Source organism: Pelodiscus sinensis, chromosome 1 (genome assembly GCF_049634645.1).
Source record: "Pelodiscus sinensis isolate JC-2024 chromosome 1, ASM4963464v1, whole genome shotgun sequence".
NCBI lineage: Eukaryota > Metazoa > Chordata > Testudines > Trionychidae > Pelodiscus > Pelodiscus sinensis.
Window position 1 is genome coordinate 132,981,709 of NC_134711.1, and position 17,058 is coordinate 132,998,766.

The window sequence follows — 17,058 nt, forward strand, 5'->3', positions numbered from 1 at the left end:
TATTTGAGAAATGTGCATCTGTCAGGCTGCAGGATGGAGGGGGCCACTGCCCAAGCAAGACACACCCCTAGCCCGACCTCCAGCCCCACTCCTTCTGCTAGGCCCTGCTCCTATCCCCTAGGTGACACGTGTGCTCCCCCCTTCCAAACACGGGGAGGGGAAAGGAGTGGGCACATGCATGCTTGCCATAGTCTCCCCAGCCCCGGTAGAAGGCACACCACACTGCACAGCCGAGCCCAGCCCAGCCTTGAGCACCGGAAGAGGGAGGAGGCACGGCATGCTGTGCCGTATAGCCCAGCCTGGCCCAGCTTCTTCAGCCCTGGAGCACTAGGGAGGGAGGAGGCAGGACGTGCCGTGCTATCCAGCCTGGCTCAGCCCAGCCTTTCCAGCACTGGAGGACTGTGGGAGGGAGGAGGCAGGGTGTGCTGTGCCACACGGTCCGGCCCAGCCTCAGAGCACTGTGGAAGGGAGGAGGGCATGCCATGCACCCAGGCCAGTTCCATTATTTTCCCTAGACACAAATAATGTCTGAGAGGGAAAGAGAGGGAAAGCATCAGTGGGTGGCAAGAGATGGAATGCTCCTCACTCAACCCTCTCCAACCAGGGATTGCACAGCAGCCTGTGCACATGGCTGCATATAGAGCGCCAGTCCAGAGCAGACAGCTGCATGAGGCTGCCACAAAGGAACCTTGCGCTCCTGCTCAGAAGGAATCTGGAGAAGCTTGCCATACTCCCGACTCTGTGGTGCGATACCTTCCCATCACACATGACCACTCAGGGTGACCACTCAGGCGACTGGGGTCATGGACACACACAGCAGTGCCGCACATGGCACAGGCTCATCCCTCCATTCCTGGGACAGCATCCATTCCTGGGCAAGCACTGCGAGGTGGAGGACACCAGACACCAGGCCCTGCAAGGGAGCCTGCTGGGGATGGAGGAAGTGGATGGAGCTCCAGTAACAATCTCTCTGTCAAGCAGCACCTGCCACTCACAGACACCTTCCCCCCACAGCCTCCCCCTTCTCCAGCTGGCAGAGATAGAAGTCCTATCCCTGTGAGATACCTCCACTGGCAGACATAGCATGTGCATGACATGGAGGAAAGGTGAGCCGCCTCATCCCACCAACAGACTCCGAGCCTGCCCAGCATCTTCCCCTGCGTGTGTGGACTTATCCCTAGTCTACAGGAGAACCCATCCCACCACTTCACCTTCAGCACATCCATTACCCTGCCTTCCACTGGGGCAGCCTGTGTGTTGGCTCTCCCAGAGTGGGCAGTGGGCAGGACTTGTACCAGCCACCATTCCCTCCCCAGGTGAGCAGCCTATCCCCTCCCCCACTCCAGAACCCATCCCACCTTTCCTTCAGGGCTACCTTTATCCTGCTTTTCACTAGGGCATACTGGGTGTTCGACTGTCCTTTCCAACCCGGGGGAGGGGCAGGACTTGAACCCTCCATCCTGCCCTTCCCAGAGCCCACCCCACCAATTTAATTTACCTTCACAGCATCCCTGACCCCACCTTCTAACCAGGGTAGGGAGTGGACGTTGGAAGTCACATCATCTCCCGGGAGCAGGTTTTAAACCACCACCCTCCACCTTCCCCTTCCACTCCCCAGGCAAGTGACCTATCCCCTGGGCCACACCAGAACCCACCGCACCACCCCTTCCCTATGTTCCTTATCTCATCTCCACCCTGGCAGCTGGAGGGGGGGGAGGGAGGAGGAGCAGGTCTTGAACCTGCCACCCTACACTCCACTCCAGAGGTGAATGCCCTAGCACCCTAACTAGAACACCTCCCACCACCTTACCATCAGGGCATCCCTTATCCACCTCCCTCAGGGTCAGCCAGAGTGTTGCCTGTCCCTTCACAGCCCAGGACAGGATTTGAACCCACAACCCTGCCCTCCCCAACCCATGTTAGAATCACCACACCTTCAAGGCATCCCTTATCCTGCTTGCACTCAGGCAGCCTGCATGTTGCATGCCCCTTTGCTCCCTGAGGAGGGTGGGGGGTTGTTTGAACCCACCACCCTACATTCCCCAGGTGAACATCCGATCCCTTAGCCCATGCTAGAACTCACCCCACCAACTTACTTTTGGGGTGTCCCTTATCCCGCTACCATCTGGCCGGCTGGCCAATCTTGAACCCACCACCCTGTGCTCCCCAGGTGAGCCCCCTATCGCATGATGGAATCCACCCCACCACCTTACCTTCATGGTGTCACTTATCCCACCTCCATCCAGACATCCAGGGTGGGGGTGGGTGGGTCTTGAACCCCTCATCGTGCCCTCCCAAGGTGAACACCCTGCAAACAGGCACCAAGATCTTGGTTTACAAGGTAATTACCAATGCCACCCTTCTCTACAGGTGTGAGACCTGGGTAAACTACAGGTGACATCTCAAGCTGTGGAATGGTTCCAACAGCGCTGCCTCAGAAAGTGTCTGAGGATCCTAACAGCAGCATTGCCACCACAGCCAACACCAAGTGAAGTGAAGAAGTGAACATCATAAAACACTATTTCTGTTGGGCTGGTCACTGTGTACAGTGTTGCCAATACCATACACCAAGCCACCACTCCTTTGGAGGAGAACAGGTGTGTGCATGACACAGAGAAGCGACAAAGGAGAAAAGAAAGTGCACCACAATCAAGCCACCAACTAGGTCTCCTTCAAGATTACACTTGTCACTTCTGTGGGAAAATCTGCAGGACATGAAGTGGGGTCCTCAGCACCTTAAAACTTGTCAATGCTCTCCCTTGGCAGATGTCATCCTAGCATGGAGAGGTAGCAGAAAAGAGAAGTGTGTGTGTGTAGTTGCTCTGAGTCGTCTGCTTTTCAATCCTCATCACCCCCTGCTGGCAGAGGGCAGGAGTGGAATAACAGGGAGCTCCCTAACCTCAGCATCTGTCTGTTGGGAGAGTCTAGGAGGGCTATACCGGCTGGGAAGATGCTCTGCAAGGACTGGCTCTCCTTGCCTAGCACTGTATTTTCTCGGTATAAATGCACGTTCAAGTCTGCATATATCTGAGGTGTATGGGATGAGATCCACTTCTAAGCTCTCACAAAGAAAGGCAACATGGAGAGTATGAAGCCCAGGGGAGGGCTTAGGAATGTTATGTGCTCAAATAGCTAATGTTTGGAAGGTTTTTTTCATTTTAAGCATGATCACCAAACTCTTCCTCCAGCCCCACCCAATTAGTACAGTTTGTGATGTCTTACATTGGACCAGTCTTACGTTAGCATTGACTAGGCTTTATTCAGCAGTACCACATGACTTACATTTTGAAAATGAACAAAGACAGGGCTTCCTTACATTATAGATAATTTATTTAAATGTTATCTTCAGAAATGACACAGAAAGTAAAGCCTAGAAATTTTTCAAGACAAAAATAAACCAGAGAAATAATCCCAGAGAATAAATCCTCTCTATAGTCGCTATATATGTAAATGAATCATGAATTTGTTCCTTATAAACTGCTTGCACAAGCAAACCATACAGGATTATGCTCATTTAGTGAAACAGCACTGGGTGCAGAATCAGCAAGATACATTTGGGTGAAGTGTGAGGGGATACACTGGTACACTGGGTCACAGAGGTGAACATGACCAGTCACTAGCCAACATTAAGCATTTAAACATGATTCACTTTTCAAAAGGCTACCAACAGGGAAGGAAATGGCTATGAGTAACTAAATCAAACTGAAATGATTAAATACACTGGTGTTCTATCAACATCCCTTTCCCATGACAATCTGGTCCAATACACTCGTGGCTTCCAGATGCTGATTGGTTGCGGGGCCAGGACGCTGGTGCTTTCAGGGATAGGCTGCTGTGAGTGCTCTTTTCTGTTGATCGTCTTCTACACACAGGCTGAAAATTGGAGTCTGGTTCTCACCATGTGAAATCTCTAAGCAAGAGGGCATGTTCTGGTGAGAAAAGCAAGAGCTGGCGTTAATTTCTTTTCTGGTTGTTGGCAGCTGAACATTTTCACTCTAGACTCACTCTGGGATTTAATGGACATGGCAAGAATCTCGTACAGAACAGGGCAAATTACAAAGGGGTTTCCAGGCAATTTGGGGCTCCAGCTGATGCTCTTGAACTCTAGCACCACTTCCTGCTCCCCCACGCCCCCAACCCTCAGCCATGTTCCTCCTCCCTGCTCCTTGACTCCCTCCCAGAGACCAGGCCACAGTGACACTGGAAGGTGGAGCTGAAGTAGGAAGACTGAATTCCCCTCCCTCTCCTCCATGCTGAGGGAGGTGATTGGCTCTGCAGAACTGGCCCCAGCTCCTGTTGCCCACCTCTCACGGACCAGTCCCAAGCCACTCTCCCCAGCCCCCACCTCTCCCTTGCAGAGTTGGCTTGAGCTCCCTCCCCGACTCACCCCCATCCTGAGCTCTTCTTTGGCAAAACCGGGCATTTTCCCATTTGCACTCAGCAGCTGCTGCTCAGTTGACAAGAGCAAAGATGACAAATGCCCAGTTCTGCCCAAAGCATTGGGATCTTCGGGGCCAAAAGGGGACATAGGGTTACCATGGGCCAGGGCTCCTCGCACTTTTGCAGTCACAGGAAGCAGGAGCAGGGAACCATGACAGGACAAGGGGCCACAATCAGGAGAGGGGTTAGAGGTGTGGCAGGGGCTCAGCAGTACTGGGTGGTGCTCCCTGCCCATGCCCTGCGGGAGCTGACCCAGACCTGAGGCATAGCGAGGAGAGTAGAAGGGGGGGCAGTTGTCCCAGGGTGCCAAGCTAGGGGGGTGCTGGGCTGGGGGCAGAGTACACAGCCCATGCGTCATGGTGAGCCCAACGCTGGCGGGCCACATGCACCCTGTCTAATCAAGCCTCTGAGGCAGGGCTGGGCGGCAGGAACGGCCACTTCAAAGGTAGGTTTACCTGTACCTCCGGTGTCTGGGTCTGCGGGAGGGGTGGGTGCATTGCATTAGAGTGGGGGGGGGGGGGACAGGGCTGGGGGTGCCTGGCTCTGGGGGAGGGGTGGGTGCATTGGGGGTACTTATAATGTTTTTAAAGGGGTACTTTATAAAAAAAAGGTTGAGAAACACTGCTCTATATCATTCCTTTTGGCCTCCCTGTTTCCTTTCTCCTTTGGTGAGTTGGGCAGGTAGCAGTTTTGCTAAAAATATATCAGACATGTGCACACAGTCCCTGCTCTACCTCAGCTGGTGCTGGATAATCAGGGCCCCAATTCTAAAGGAGATGGCATTACTGAAGTGATTGATACCCCCATGTTTTGTTGTGGCTTTTCCAAAGAAAATGCTGGTGTTTTCTATAGGTCACCCACATCTCCCAGTCATAGCAGAGACTTGGGATTAACACAGCTTTGTCAACTAAAAGTCTTATGTGTGTTCAGATGTTGTGATTGTGAACACCTGGCGAGGCAGTCTGCCAAAGGCAAGGCTGGCCTTGAATTTTGACATCTATGGCTTCAGTTGAATGGCTTGTGTGAAATTTGGAAGAGCAGCTCAGAGAGACCTCTCTCCTTTACTTCAGGATAGAATCTCACGGCAGCCTGAAGGAAAAAGTCCTCATGGCAGACAGAAAGTGCAACCTCAGCTTTAGGCTACCTATTGCTTCAAGTGCCTTCAAAAAAGTGAGGGCAATTCTTGTGCTGTGTGTTAGTTTTATTTAAAAGTTTTTCTGTGTGTTATTTTAACACGTAAATTAATCTCTTACATTCATAACTGTGATGTAGTTTATTACTGTGCGATAGTATGAAAACCAACTAGGTTAACTAGGTAAGTAACTAGGCAGTTAGGAAGCATTATAGATTGCTTACAATAAATCTGATACGCTCAAAATGTTTCCTTTTATTCATTAAAGCAATGAGTTACTCATCTGCCATAACAGTGGTTTTAAATGCTTGATTGAAATATAGTGATTAAATTCATACTTAGGTTGTGTAACATTTATTTCTCTTGTGTATTATAATACTTACATATTGTAAGCATTTGACATTTTTTATGTAAAAGACATGATCCTAATGAGAACGGGATACAAACAAATTAAAAGGAAAAAATAATTTAACAGAATGTAAAACACAAAAACTATGATTGATATTTGTCTGTAATTATGATCTACTAACTGATCCCAGTATCAGTGGATATTAGAAGTATTTTGTTCTTTTTTAAATGTATGTTTTTATTTTTTGCTGACAGAAATAAATCTACTATATAAAGGAGAATATTTGTATGTTTGTGCTCTAATAACTTGGACAATATAAGAGCTACTACAACCAAACTTTGCATGGGATAACCTTTCCTCCAGGAGAAGGTTTTAAGGTACTGTGGGAGGGTGTGATAGGGGCCTCACTCCCACCCTCCCCCGAAACTAGCTTTGGGGGCGGCAATGCACTCCCAGGCTGCCACTGTTCTGGGCCTGTGGCACTTGTGCAGAGGTGGCACGTGGAGGACCACCCTCACTGCGCAGGCGCGCCTTAGCTGGCGTGCAAACTGGTGCGCAAGTGGACCCGGGGAGAGCAGGGGCGCTGGCAGGGATGCCAGGGTGGAAAAGGGCGCTGATGGTTAAAACCGGCACCAGGCCAGTCACAAAGGGGGGAGAGAGAGAAGGAGGAAGGGAGAGTGGGGTCGGCTCTTTTGCACACTGCCACCCCCTTTCCCGCCACCTCCCTAACTGCTGGCCTGTGCCTCACCCTTCCCCTGCCACCTCTTTAAATGTCAGCCTGTGCCCCACATGGACAGCACCCTGATCCGCCCTGCCCCACCCTTCACCTGCCACCTCCCTAGCCAGACTGTGTCCCACACGAGACAGAGAATCTGATTTTCTTCCACCACATCTGTCCAAGTACCACCCTATCTAATATATATAGGAAAATATTTGTAAGTTTGTGTGCTAATAACTTGGACACTATGGGTACGTCTAAACTACATGGCTCCGTCGACAGAGCCATGTAGATTAGTTTACTTGAAAAAGGGAAATGAAGTGGCAATTTAAATAATCGCCGCTTCATTTAAATCAAAATGGCTTTGGGTTACAGGATCTGCCGACAAAGGGCTCTGGGGTCGGCAGATCCCCGTCTAGGCTGCTGCGCTTTGCCAACAAACAGCTGATCAGCACAACACGGTGGCCATTTTTATTTAAATGAAGCGGCAATTATTTAAATCGATGCTTCATTTCCCTTTGTTGTCCTGCCTCATCTACATGGCTCTGTCGACAGAACCATGTAGTCTAGTCACACCCTAGAAGAGATACCACATTCAAACTTTGCATGGGATAACCTTTTATCCAAGATAAGGTTTTAAGGTACTTTTGGACTTGATCTGGGTCCCGCTCTGTCCCCCCGCAACATCTGCGGCCCCGGGCATGAGCTGGGGGGCCCCTCCCTCTTGTGGCCTCCCGGGACTCATCCCCTCCCCCCGCAAGGTTACATAACCGACCCTCTTCCCCTCCGCCTCCCGCTGGTACTCAGTACCCCCACCCCTATGGGCACAATGGCTTGGGCACCTGCCCTGCTCCCCATGGCACCTGAAGCCCCGGGCACGAGCTGGGGCACCCCTCCCGCGTGTAACCTCTCCTCCACCTGAGGTCGCTCCCCACCTGCAACCCCCCCCTCCAGAAACCAAAACCAAAGCCGGCCAGCCTTTCTGCTCTACTTGCTGGGCTTATCCGAGCAGAAGAAATCCGTGTGCCTGCTGCAGAGCAGGGAGGAGGGGCCGGGTTTGGTCTCTAAGAAAACAAATAATTATTTTAAGAATCCAAGCTCAGGAACTTCACTGTGTCTCTGTTCAAGGCTGAGTTGATAATACTTTTTGGCTTGCTTTCAGATCCAAAGTTGTATGTGAATACAGGCTGCTTGTCTATTTCAAAGGAATATAAAACCCACTGTCCCCATAAGTAAGCCTGTAACATTGTATATGATTATTTTCAGGAAAAGAGAACCTTTTTGCTCGCTGGAACAGTAACTGGCAAACACATAGTACTAAGGAAATTTTCTATAGTAATAAAGCCTCTCAGTACTACCCGTGAATAATTTGAAGCTTCACACGTTAAAACCGTGATCTGCGGTACAAGAGGGAAACTGAGGCATGCCACCTTTAACTTAATAATTGAACAATGAAGTAACTCATCCAAACCCTCTGAAACTGGTTTACAAAATAAAAGCATACCATTGCGTAACATCAGGCTGATAAAAAAAAAACTGTGTGTAGAAAATTGTTTTTTTTTCCTGAAAGGCTATTTTAAGTAAAGTAGAAGCATGAGTTTAAACAAAGCATGAGTTTAAACTCCAGTCAAAATTAATAATTGGGCCCAATCAATTGGCAACTCTGGATATGTCTACACTACCCCGCTAGTGCGAACTAGCGGGGTAATGTATGCATACCGAACGTGCAAATGAAGCCCGGGATTTGAATTTCCCGGGCTTTATTTGCATAAGCCGGCCGGCGCCATTTTTAAATGCCGGCTTGTTCGAACCCCGTGCCGCGTGTAGCCGCGCGGCACGGGGTTCGAACAAGCCGGCATTTAAAAATGGCGCCGGCCGGCTTATGCAAATAAAGCCCGGGAAATTCAAATCCCGGGCTTCATTTGCACGTTCGGTATGCATACATTACCCCGCTAGTTCGCACTAGCGGGGTAGTGTAGACATACCCTCTGATTTTAGTGAAAGGGTAATAGCATGGTAATTGTTTAAGCTAGGGGAATGTTAACAACGTCTCCACAGGTGAACAAAAAAGGAAGGTAGCCTTAAGGCTGTTCCTGCTCCTGCTACTCCTATGGAGCTTGAAGGAAGGGAGCAAGAAGTATGCCATGTGAAAAGGAGGACTCTGAGTGGGGTACCAATCCCCCTCCACTGGGTTCACTTTGCTTTAATTGCCACACTAAAGAAATATTTAGCTTTTGCAGCTTGCACACTAACCATGAAAGTGGTTTGGCCAGAGATAACAAGAAATCTGTAAGTAAAACAACACAGGCAAGTGGGACATCAGAATATTTGAATAAAGCCCATACACAGATGCCCACAACGATGAGGAAAGTAGTAACCCCACCATTTCAATAATAGCCACTTGCCTTGCTACTCACAGGTGCCTGATGCCTTAAAAGGCCTCAAGAATCATGGAATTACATGGGTTCCCATTAATAATTAAAACATCCTGGATCCATGATGTTCCCCCATACAAGAAACAGTGACTCCAGTCAATGTAACCTGACTTCAAGTCACATACATAGGAGGACAAATACACACTAATAGCAGTGGGGAATACAAAGCCTTGGGCCTCATTCACACATAATTATTTTGCTTATTGTAACAACACAGACACTACAAGGACAAAGAATACACAGTCCTCCTTGTTAGAGTTTGTATGGGATATTGTGGGGAAAGAAGCTAACTCTAACATCAGGCCATTGAAGTTGGACCTACTGATTCCCACTGGAGCTTACCACTAAAAGCCCAGACAAGGTAACCCCCGAGGTGTGGCACTCATTTGTTAAACAATGGCCATCGCTAACTTGCCCTCATTTGGATATTATTAACCAGATCTGCAAGGACAAAATAGAACCTCCCGAATGTGCGTCATGCCCCGAACAGACCCCTGTCCCAGAACCAGGGCTGGTAATGATAGGACCAGTGTTGCCAGTCCTCACCTTGTTGATGTTCCACACTTATTGGTCGAGGTCCTCATTGCCCTACAGGGTATAGACCAGCAGTGTACCAGATTGGATAATCAAATTGGCAAGCACCTGATTCGGCAACAACGGGCTTAGCAGATACCATTGCAGGCTGGTTTGGGCCTGGGAACTCTGTGGAGGCCTAGATACCAGCCAAGCCAACCAATTAATCCTACACAGTTTGAAGGATTTGTCCAGCTCTGTGTCCACTTCACTAGACATAACCAGATATTTGGACCAGAGACTAACTGGATTGTTAATTAATGAGACTAAATTAAAGGAATTAAAAGACCAGTGTTGGAGAATAGAGCCAGCTTTATCCACTACTATCCAGGGAATTGTAATTGATCTATTGGATGTCCGAGTTCATCCAGCCATTATGCAGGTGGTGAGTCCCCATCTTCCCTGTACTCATCCATGAGAGTGGGGAAGTAGAGAATCTATGTGGACCCAGAGGCCCACTTGGACAGGCCATAGTATAACCTTTTGCCTTTGCTCTCGTTTGCTGGAGAGAACTACCCCAAACAAAGGAGGGAAAAAACAAAAATTCCTTTGTCCCAGTTTGAAATTCCTACCTATGTTCCTATTGGCCACTCCACCTGGCTAGGTAAGGGACATAGTTAACCCCCTAGTCCCCAGGCTGCTGGCTAACCCTCATGATCATGACATAGCCCCTCTGGGCATTCCTTACTAGCCAGAATGGTAACCTCCCTGCCTGTACCAAAGCAGGGGCATATAGTTAGAGTTGAGGGCATCGCTTATTCTGAAGGTGTGAGGGACTCCCTGGACCCCAGAGACTGTTGCACCCACTCTGATAAGGAAATCTTATGTACCTGCTGCCTATATAACATCATGACAACTCTGTCTAGGTTTGTCACAGCTTCTCTTGCAATTGCACAAAATAAATGGCCTCTGGCTTGTTGCTTACTAAACTCAGAGTGAGGACCGTGTTTTCTTCCACACCTCGATGTGTTACACTGCTGTGAAGCCAGCTGGCTGCTGTTCGTACTGTGAGTGGGGCTCTTCTGTGCCTGGTTCCAGCCATCGGCGTTAGATGTGAGCTCTGAGCTTTTGCTTGCCAAGGCAGGGCAGGTGGATCCCTGAGGCAACCTTGCAAAGAGAAGTCCCCTTGCTACTGGCCGCATGACTATGTACTGTTCTCCTGGGGGCTGGCTGCTCAGTCCTGGGGGGAGGAGGGTCCTGTTACTCTCAGAGGGTCAGGTGTGGGCCAGGAGCTATCAGCCCCCAGGGTCTGTGGCTCTGGGGGTCCCCCGGCTCAGGGTCCCCTCCTTTCCTAAATTTTCTAAATTTTCTTCCTCCAGTTTCTTGAGCAACGCTGGGTAAGTCCAGCTAGTAACAGATAAATAGGAACAAATGATTGGAGGGTGCAAATTTTGTCTTTGCCCCAGGGCACATAACACTCTTGCTACGCCTCTGACCCAGACCCTACTGCATCCCCCTGAGGATTCCTCCATGTCCCCCGAGTGTGGTGCGCCCCACAGTTTGGGGACTGCTGCACTAGCCTACAGTAAGAATCCTTTAGGGAGCCTGGGCAGCTGTGGGGAGACCCAGGTCCTCCACCTGTCCTGGGAGGAGGGTCGGGGTTTCTGAGAGCAGCCTGAGAGCAGCCCCCAGCCTATGGTCCTGCCACCACAGGATACACCACCCAGGGCAAGACAAAGGTTTGGGGCTCCCCAGAGCAGTTTGGGCTCCATGGGCAGGTCAGACCACGGCCCAGTTTCTGGCCAGGTCAGAGGGGAAGGAGTTCAGGGAAGGGGAGGAGCAGGGGACTGGGGCCCTGAGGCAAAGGTGGGGCCCACATCATCTTTGTGCCCAAGACCCCAGTAAATCTTAATCTGACTCCAGTTCTGCATGTGACTCTGGATCATTTCTTCATGTAAATGTCCCCTCCCGGAAGTTCTACTGACCTGAAGGATGGACTGGAGCTCGAGGGAATATAGCATAATCCAGGGAGCAAAGTGCCTGGGCCAATAATCTTCATCCTCCTCCTCATCACAGACAAACTTTCTCCAGCAGTAGCTATAAACTGGGGAAATGGAACCATTCAGCCATGTGCGGAGGGAAACGTCAGTGCACTCAGTGTCCTCGCGGCTCAGTCAGTCTCAAGGGAGCAAGACCAATGTGAGCCACGCGCAACGATTCCTCTGGGTCTCCCTTGGGCAGGGCCAGCTCAGGACACGACAGGTTTGGGCCTCATGATCTCTTGGCCTGTTCCTCCTTTCTGTCCAGGGAAGGCCTCATTACACCAGCCCTGCAAAATCTCATTTAGCTGGGATAAGCCCACTCTGTTTGCAGCAGAGACTAAAATATCGTCTGTTTCTTCAGGATGGGCAGAAGCAGCACTGGCTGAGCTGATTTACTCTCGGGTCAGATCAACCAAAACTGCAAAGGCTGCCCCGACCTTTAACTACAAGGCTTTGTTCTCCAATGGAGCTGCAAGATGGCAGGTGGGCTGCGCCGGAAGCCGCTGCTCTTCCCTGCTTACGCCCTGAATGGGCCAATAGAGACAGTGGCAGAGCCGTGCCAGCCCTACCCACGTACATGGCTCGTCAGTGGCCCACTCTGATTTCCACCGCCACTGGCAGTCAAAGGGGCTTGTCTCTTCCTGGCAGACTTGCGCCTCAGCCTCTCTGCTGAGACAAGGTGGTCAGCTCAGAGTCCTACTGCAATATCACCCAAGACTTGGAGCCTGCTTGGAACCACTGACCTAGAAGAGAAAAACTCCTTAATCCATTCTACAACCTCAGTGGATCCATCTGTGACCAGGGCTGAACTGGAACCAGAGACTTAGAGGAAAAATGCCCCATGTTCCATCTCTATCCCATCCTGTCCCCCAAACTCTATGAGTCATTACCTGGGAGGTCCATGATTCGGATGGTCACTCCAATGTTCACCAGGCTCCGTAGACCCTGGCGATTATTTTCTTCTTTGTGCCAGTAGATCCGTGCTACATAAATGACCAGATTGACATTAGGCTGTTCCTTCAGGAAATCCCTGATTGCCTTGCAGCATTCCCCACAGGGACTCCAGGACATGTACCAGGTCAGGGAGCAGTGGTCAGACGGATCATATCTTTGCCTATGAAAGACATCTTCCAGGAAGTAGATTTCAGCATGCTCGGTGCGGGTGCTATGACAACATCTCTGCGTAAGCTTTCTGCTATTGCTCCACTTGACTTCATAGAGCAGGTATTGCACCCTTCGATGGACGCTTGGGTCATAACTGTCTATATATGTTTCCTGCTCTATCTTCCCCCTGAAACATGAAAGAGATCCCAAGTAGTCACTGACCACAGCTTTGTCTTTGATAGCTCACCAGTCACGGCCAGTTCCAAATGATAGCTATGGAGCTGCGTGACAGGTAGATTGAAAGTGGAAAACACAGAAGGGTAGAGGGAGACTAAGAGAACAAGGGGGGAAGAGAGAGAGGCAGGGAGATGAAGAGTTAAATCTGACATTCCAGTGATGAGCAGGGATCAAGTTCTGAATCTTCCCAGCTCCCTCTTAGACTGTACATCTTGTGCAAGTGGATACGGTGCTTCCATTCTCACCCCTGTGTGATGCCTCTCGACACATGAGCTGTAGGAAAGAGAACAGAGTTACCCAGTGCGCAGAGTGAGACACAGGACAAGTCATGAATGGCCTCGAAGATAAAGTGGTGGGGTGAGTGCCAGCATGCTGTAGGGGATTTGCCTAGGGAAGGCAGGCTGGTGGGTTCAAATCCACCCAGGAGTGAAGGGACATGCAGCAGCCAGGCTGCTGGGGTAGAGATGGGATAAAGGATGCCCTGAAGGTAATGTGGTGGGGTCGGTTCCTTTGAGGCTAGGGCTTTTGCCTTTGGAGGGCAGAGCCTTGGGTTCAAGACCTTCCTACCCCCACCCCAGAGTGAAGGGACAAGCAACACTCAGGCTGACCTGGAGGGAGGCAGGACAAGTGATGCCCTGGTGATGAGGTGGGTTCTGGCATGGCTAGGAGATAGGGCATTCACCTGGGGAAGGAAGGGTGTTGGGTTCAAGAACTACCTGTCCCCCTAGCCATGCTGGGACAGATCAAAGGTCCTGCTATCTTGCCTTCCAGCAGTGGCCATAGGCCAGATGCCCCAGGGAGTGAACACAACAGGGAATCATCACATGATCTCTCTCCTGTCACTCATTTCCAGTCTCTGACAAACAGAGGCTAGGGACACCATTCCTACCCATCCTGACTAATAAGTATTGATGAATCTAACCACCATGGATGCAGGCCAGCCCACAAGGGGGGATGTGAAGGGTGTCAAAGCACTTCCATGGTCCCCCAAGTAAGCATGCCCTGACAAGGCAGGAGGAAGGCAGTAGCAGTGTACTGCCTGATCCTCCCTTTCCCATGCACTGACTGGCTGGGGCTGATTTTCCTGCTTACTTGGAGGACCATGAGGGGTGCATTCACACCCTTGTGGTCCACATTTACACACACACACAGAAATTCATGCATATGGGCCTGGAATGCATCTAGTTCTTTTTTGACTCCTCCGCCCCCTCCCCCCCCCCCATTGGGGGAGGGATAGCTCAGTGGTTTGAGCATTGACCTGCTAAACCCAGGGTTGTGAGTTTAATCCTCATGGAAGCTATTTGGGGCAAAAATTTGTCAGGGATGGTACTTGGTCCTGCTGTAAATGCAGGGGACTGGACTTGGTGACCTTTCAAGGTCCCTTCCAGTTCAAGGAAATAGGCAATCTCCATTAATTTAATTTAAAGTCTTGGTCTTCCAATGTACCCTCCCTGGAACCACATGTTCATACAATTCTTCATTCTCAGTGGACAATTCCTATTCAATACTGCTGATTATTGAAGCTCCTTGCAAATGTGCAGTGTCCTGAGGAACTTAGAAGTGATATGGTATCATCCTGGTCCCAAATATAGCCATTAAGTTTATTATGTGCACATGTTACAGCCAACACCCAGGCCACTCCAGTGGAAGGTGGGATAAGGGACACCCTAAAGGTAACCTGGTGGGTTCCAACCTGGGCTGGGGATTAGTGCATTTTCCTGCAGAGAGCAGGGTGGTCAGTTCAAGTCTTGCTGAACAAAGGGACATGTCACACCCAGGCTGCCTGGGTGGAAGGCAGCATAAGGGACACCCTAAAGGTAAGACAGGGGTGAATTCTAGCATGGCCCAGAGGATAGGGCATTCATCTGGGAAGGGCAGGGTGGTGGCATCAAGTCACACACAAGCATCTATACAGACAGGAAAATAAGACCTATTTTAGGAAAGAAGAGCCAATGAGCTGTAATCACAAATTGTTGCTATAACTGTGATCACACACATAGGCTGTGTCTAGACTGGCCAATTTTTCTGGAAAATCAGCCACTTTTCCGGAAAAACTTGCCAGCTGTCTACACTGGCCGCTTGAATTTCCGCAAAAGCACTGACGATCTCATGTAAGAAATCAGTGCTTTTGGCGGAAATACTATGCTGCTCCCATTCGGGCAAAAGTCCCTTTTGCGCAAAACTTTTGTGCAAAAGGGCCAGTGTATACAGCCCAGATTTGTTTTCCGCAAAAAAGCCCCGATCGCAAAAATGGCGATCGGGGCTTTTTTGCGGAAAAGTGCATCTAGATTGGCACGGACGCTTTTCCACAAAAGCGCATCGTTATAATGCGAACTCCGCGCCAATCTAGACACTCTTTTCCAAAAATGCTTTTAATGGAAAACTTTTCTGTTAAGAGCATTTCTGGAAAATCATGCCAGTCTAGACGTAGCCATACAGTATTCTTGTAATACTCATGTAACAAAATCATTTTACTGTCAGTGAACTTGTTTTCCTTTGCTAAGTCAGAAACTAGAAACACATTTTAGATGTAAAACACATAGAAAGAACAACTCTAATGTGTTTACCATGTATGTATCTCTCATGTACAGAGCCACAATAGCTGTACAGATAGGCATACATATATATGCCCTACAGATGCAAACAGATATATTCACCCATACATTGATATAGACATCAACAAACATAAATTAACTAAAAATTGTATTCAAACATACACACACATATATGTATACTTGCAAACACATGAACACACATCCACATATTAATGGTACTACTTTACCTCTGTCCCAACCGGCAGCCATGGCTTTCACTAACCACAGCCTCCAAGGTTGTTTGTTTTATAGGTGCATTTCTTCCCTTTCAGTTTCTATTTTTCAGAATAGAAACATAAAAGCTTTTTGTAAATAGGAGACTCCCTGACATACTGGGAGACATAGATAGTGTGGAAGCCAGTTGTACACAGCCAGTGAGGCTAAGCTGAGCTCTAGACCTCATAACTGATACAAAATAGTTACATAATGTATTCTTACATTTGGTCATTTCAGATTTGCTTGCAAATTATTCAATTTGAAGAGCTATTTATAAGGACTTTGATATACATGCTGCTTGGAGAATAATAGCTTCTACACAGATGTTTTTAGTTGCTTTGTTTAATTGAAGTGTTCAAGCTAATTACAGAAACTGCTAGAAATTGTGTGCATTCAGTCAGATGACACAGGCATGGAAAGCCGGAAGGGGTGAGGACGGTGCCCCCTTTTAAGGAATATGAAGATACTCTTTTTCTAGCCTCTCGGAGATAAGTGGGGTACAAAACCCCTGATCACAAAAGCTGAGCCAGGATCCTCTTCTTTTAACCCTTCTCTTTTTTGAGAGCAAAATGTCAATTTTAAGCTCACACAAGAGATTCCAGCAGCATTCTTATCAAAAACTGATTCAGTGGCTTAACTCTCCAAAGTCTTCATGTAACTTTAAGGGAAACTGATGACTAAAAAAGTCAGTGTCATGTCCTTGCATGAGCATCAAGACAGTTAAGATGCAGTGCCTCCATTTCTTGTTTCTTTAGATTATGAAATTTAATCATGTTTGGAATAAATGTACTTGCTGCTCACCAACTTGAAACAGCCCTTTTATCCCACTGTGACAAATTGGACTTGTGATGGGCATGTGGAGCAGTGGTGGGAATGGAAGGGAGCTACATGATATTTAGTGAAGGGGAAGAAATATAACCTTTGCCACAAAACTGGCATTGCTCCATGCATGGTAAAGCAACCCAAGCCCAGAACTACCATTGAAATTTTCCCCGCCCTCAGAACACACAGTTTGGAGGCACCATAGCGTCCATATGTGTACAGGTGCACATGTGTAGAAAGCAACCTACACATGGATCTTGTCAGCTGGCCTGAGCAACTGGGCAGAGAGTCTGTGATCTATTACTGGTTTAGGAGCAGCGCAAGAATCAAGGAAAAGGGGAAAGCAGAGGAGTATGGTCAGCCAGCTAGATGCCAGTGAAAAGAATGGAGGGGAATCGTATCCAACTGGTTACATTCCCATCCCTTGATAATTTGATCATAATGAGGATCGTCAGA

At 49.0% G+C, this 17,058-nt stretch overlaps 1 protein-coding gene across 5 annotated transcripts; it reads right to left on the reverse strand.

Annotated features, from left to right (window-relative positions):
* Positions 1 to 3,312: 3,312 nt before the first annotated feature.
* LOC102452218 (C->U-editing enzyme APOBEC-1-like) lies at positions 3,313 to 15,878 on the reverse strand. 5 transcript variants are annotated; one of them, XM_075901980.1, is made up of 5 exons: positions 15,753 to 15,843; positions 13,216 to 13,243; positions 12,520 to 12,920; positions 11,573 to 11,691; positions 3,313 to 3,929 (listed from the first exon to the last, which is right to left on the reverse strand). In XM_075901980.1, the coding sequence occupies exons 1-5, from the start codon at positions 15,772 to 15,774 to the stop codon at positions 3,819 to 3,821; spliced, it is 681 nt and encodes a 226-aa protein (XP_075758095.1). In that variant the 5' UTR covers positions 15,775 to 15,843; the 3' UTR covers positions 3,313 to 3,818. The 5 variants fall into 5 exon arrangements, with proteins under 5 accessions (XP_075758095.1, XP_075758112.1, XP_075758122.1 ...); XM_075901997.1 differs by lacking the exon at positions 3,313 to 3,929 and adding an exon at positions 8,574 to 10,754 and having other exon boundaries at positions 15,753 to 15,846; XM_075902007.1 differs by lacking the exon at positions 3,313 to 3,929 and adding an exon at positions 10,807 to 10,827 and having other exon boundaries at positions 15,753 to 15,845.
* Between the last annotated feature and the right edge of the window lie 1,180 nt (positions 15,879 to 17,058).

Bases quoted from the DNA above. Each gene is read 5' to 3' on its own strand.
- LOC102452218 (XM_075901972.1), bottom strand. From the start codon at position 15,774: ATGGCTGCCGGTTGGGACAGAG. The intron at 12,921-13,215 runs GTGAGAATGGAA...TTCATGTTTCAG, and splicing joins TCGAGAGGCATCACACAGGG to GGGGAAGATAGAGCAGGAAA. The intron at 11,692-12,519 runs GTAATGACTCAT...CCATTTCCCCAG, and splicing joins CCGAATCATGGACCTCCCAG to TTTATAGCTACTGCTGGAGA.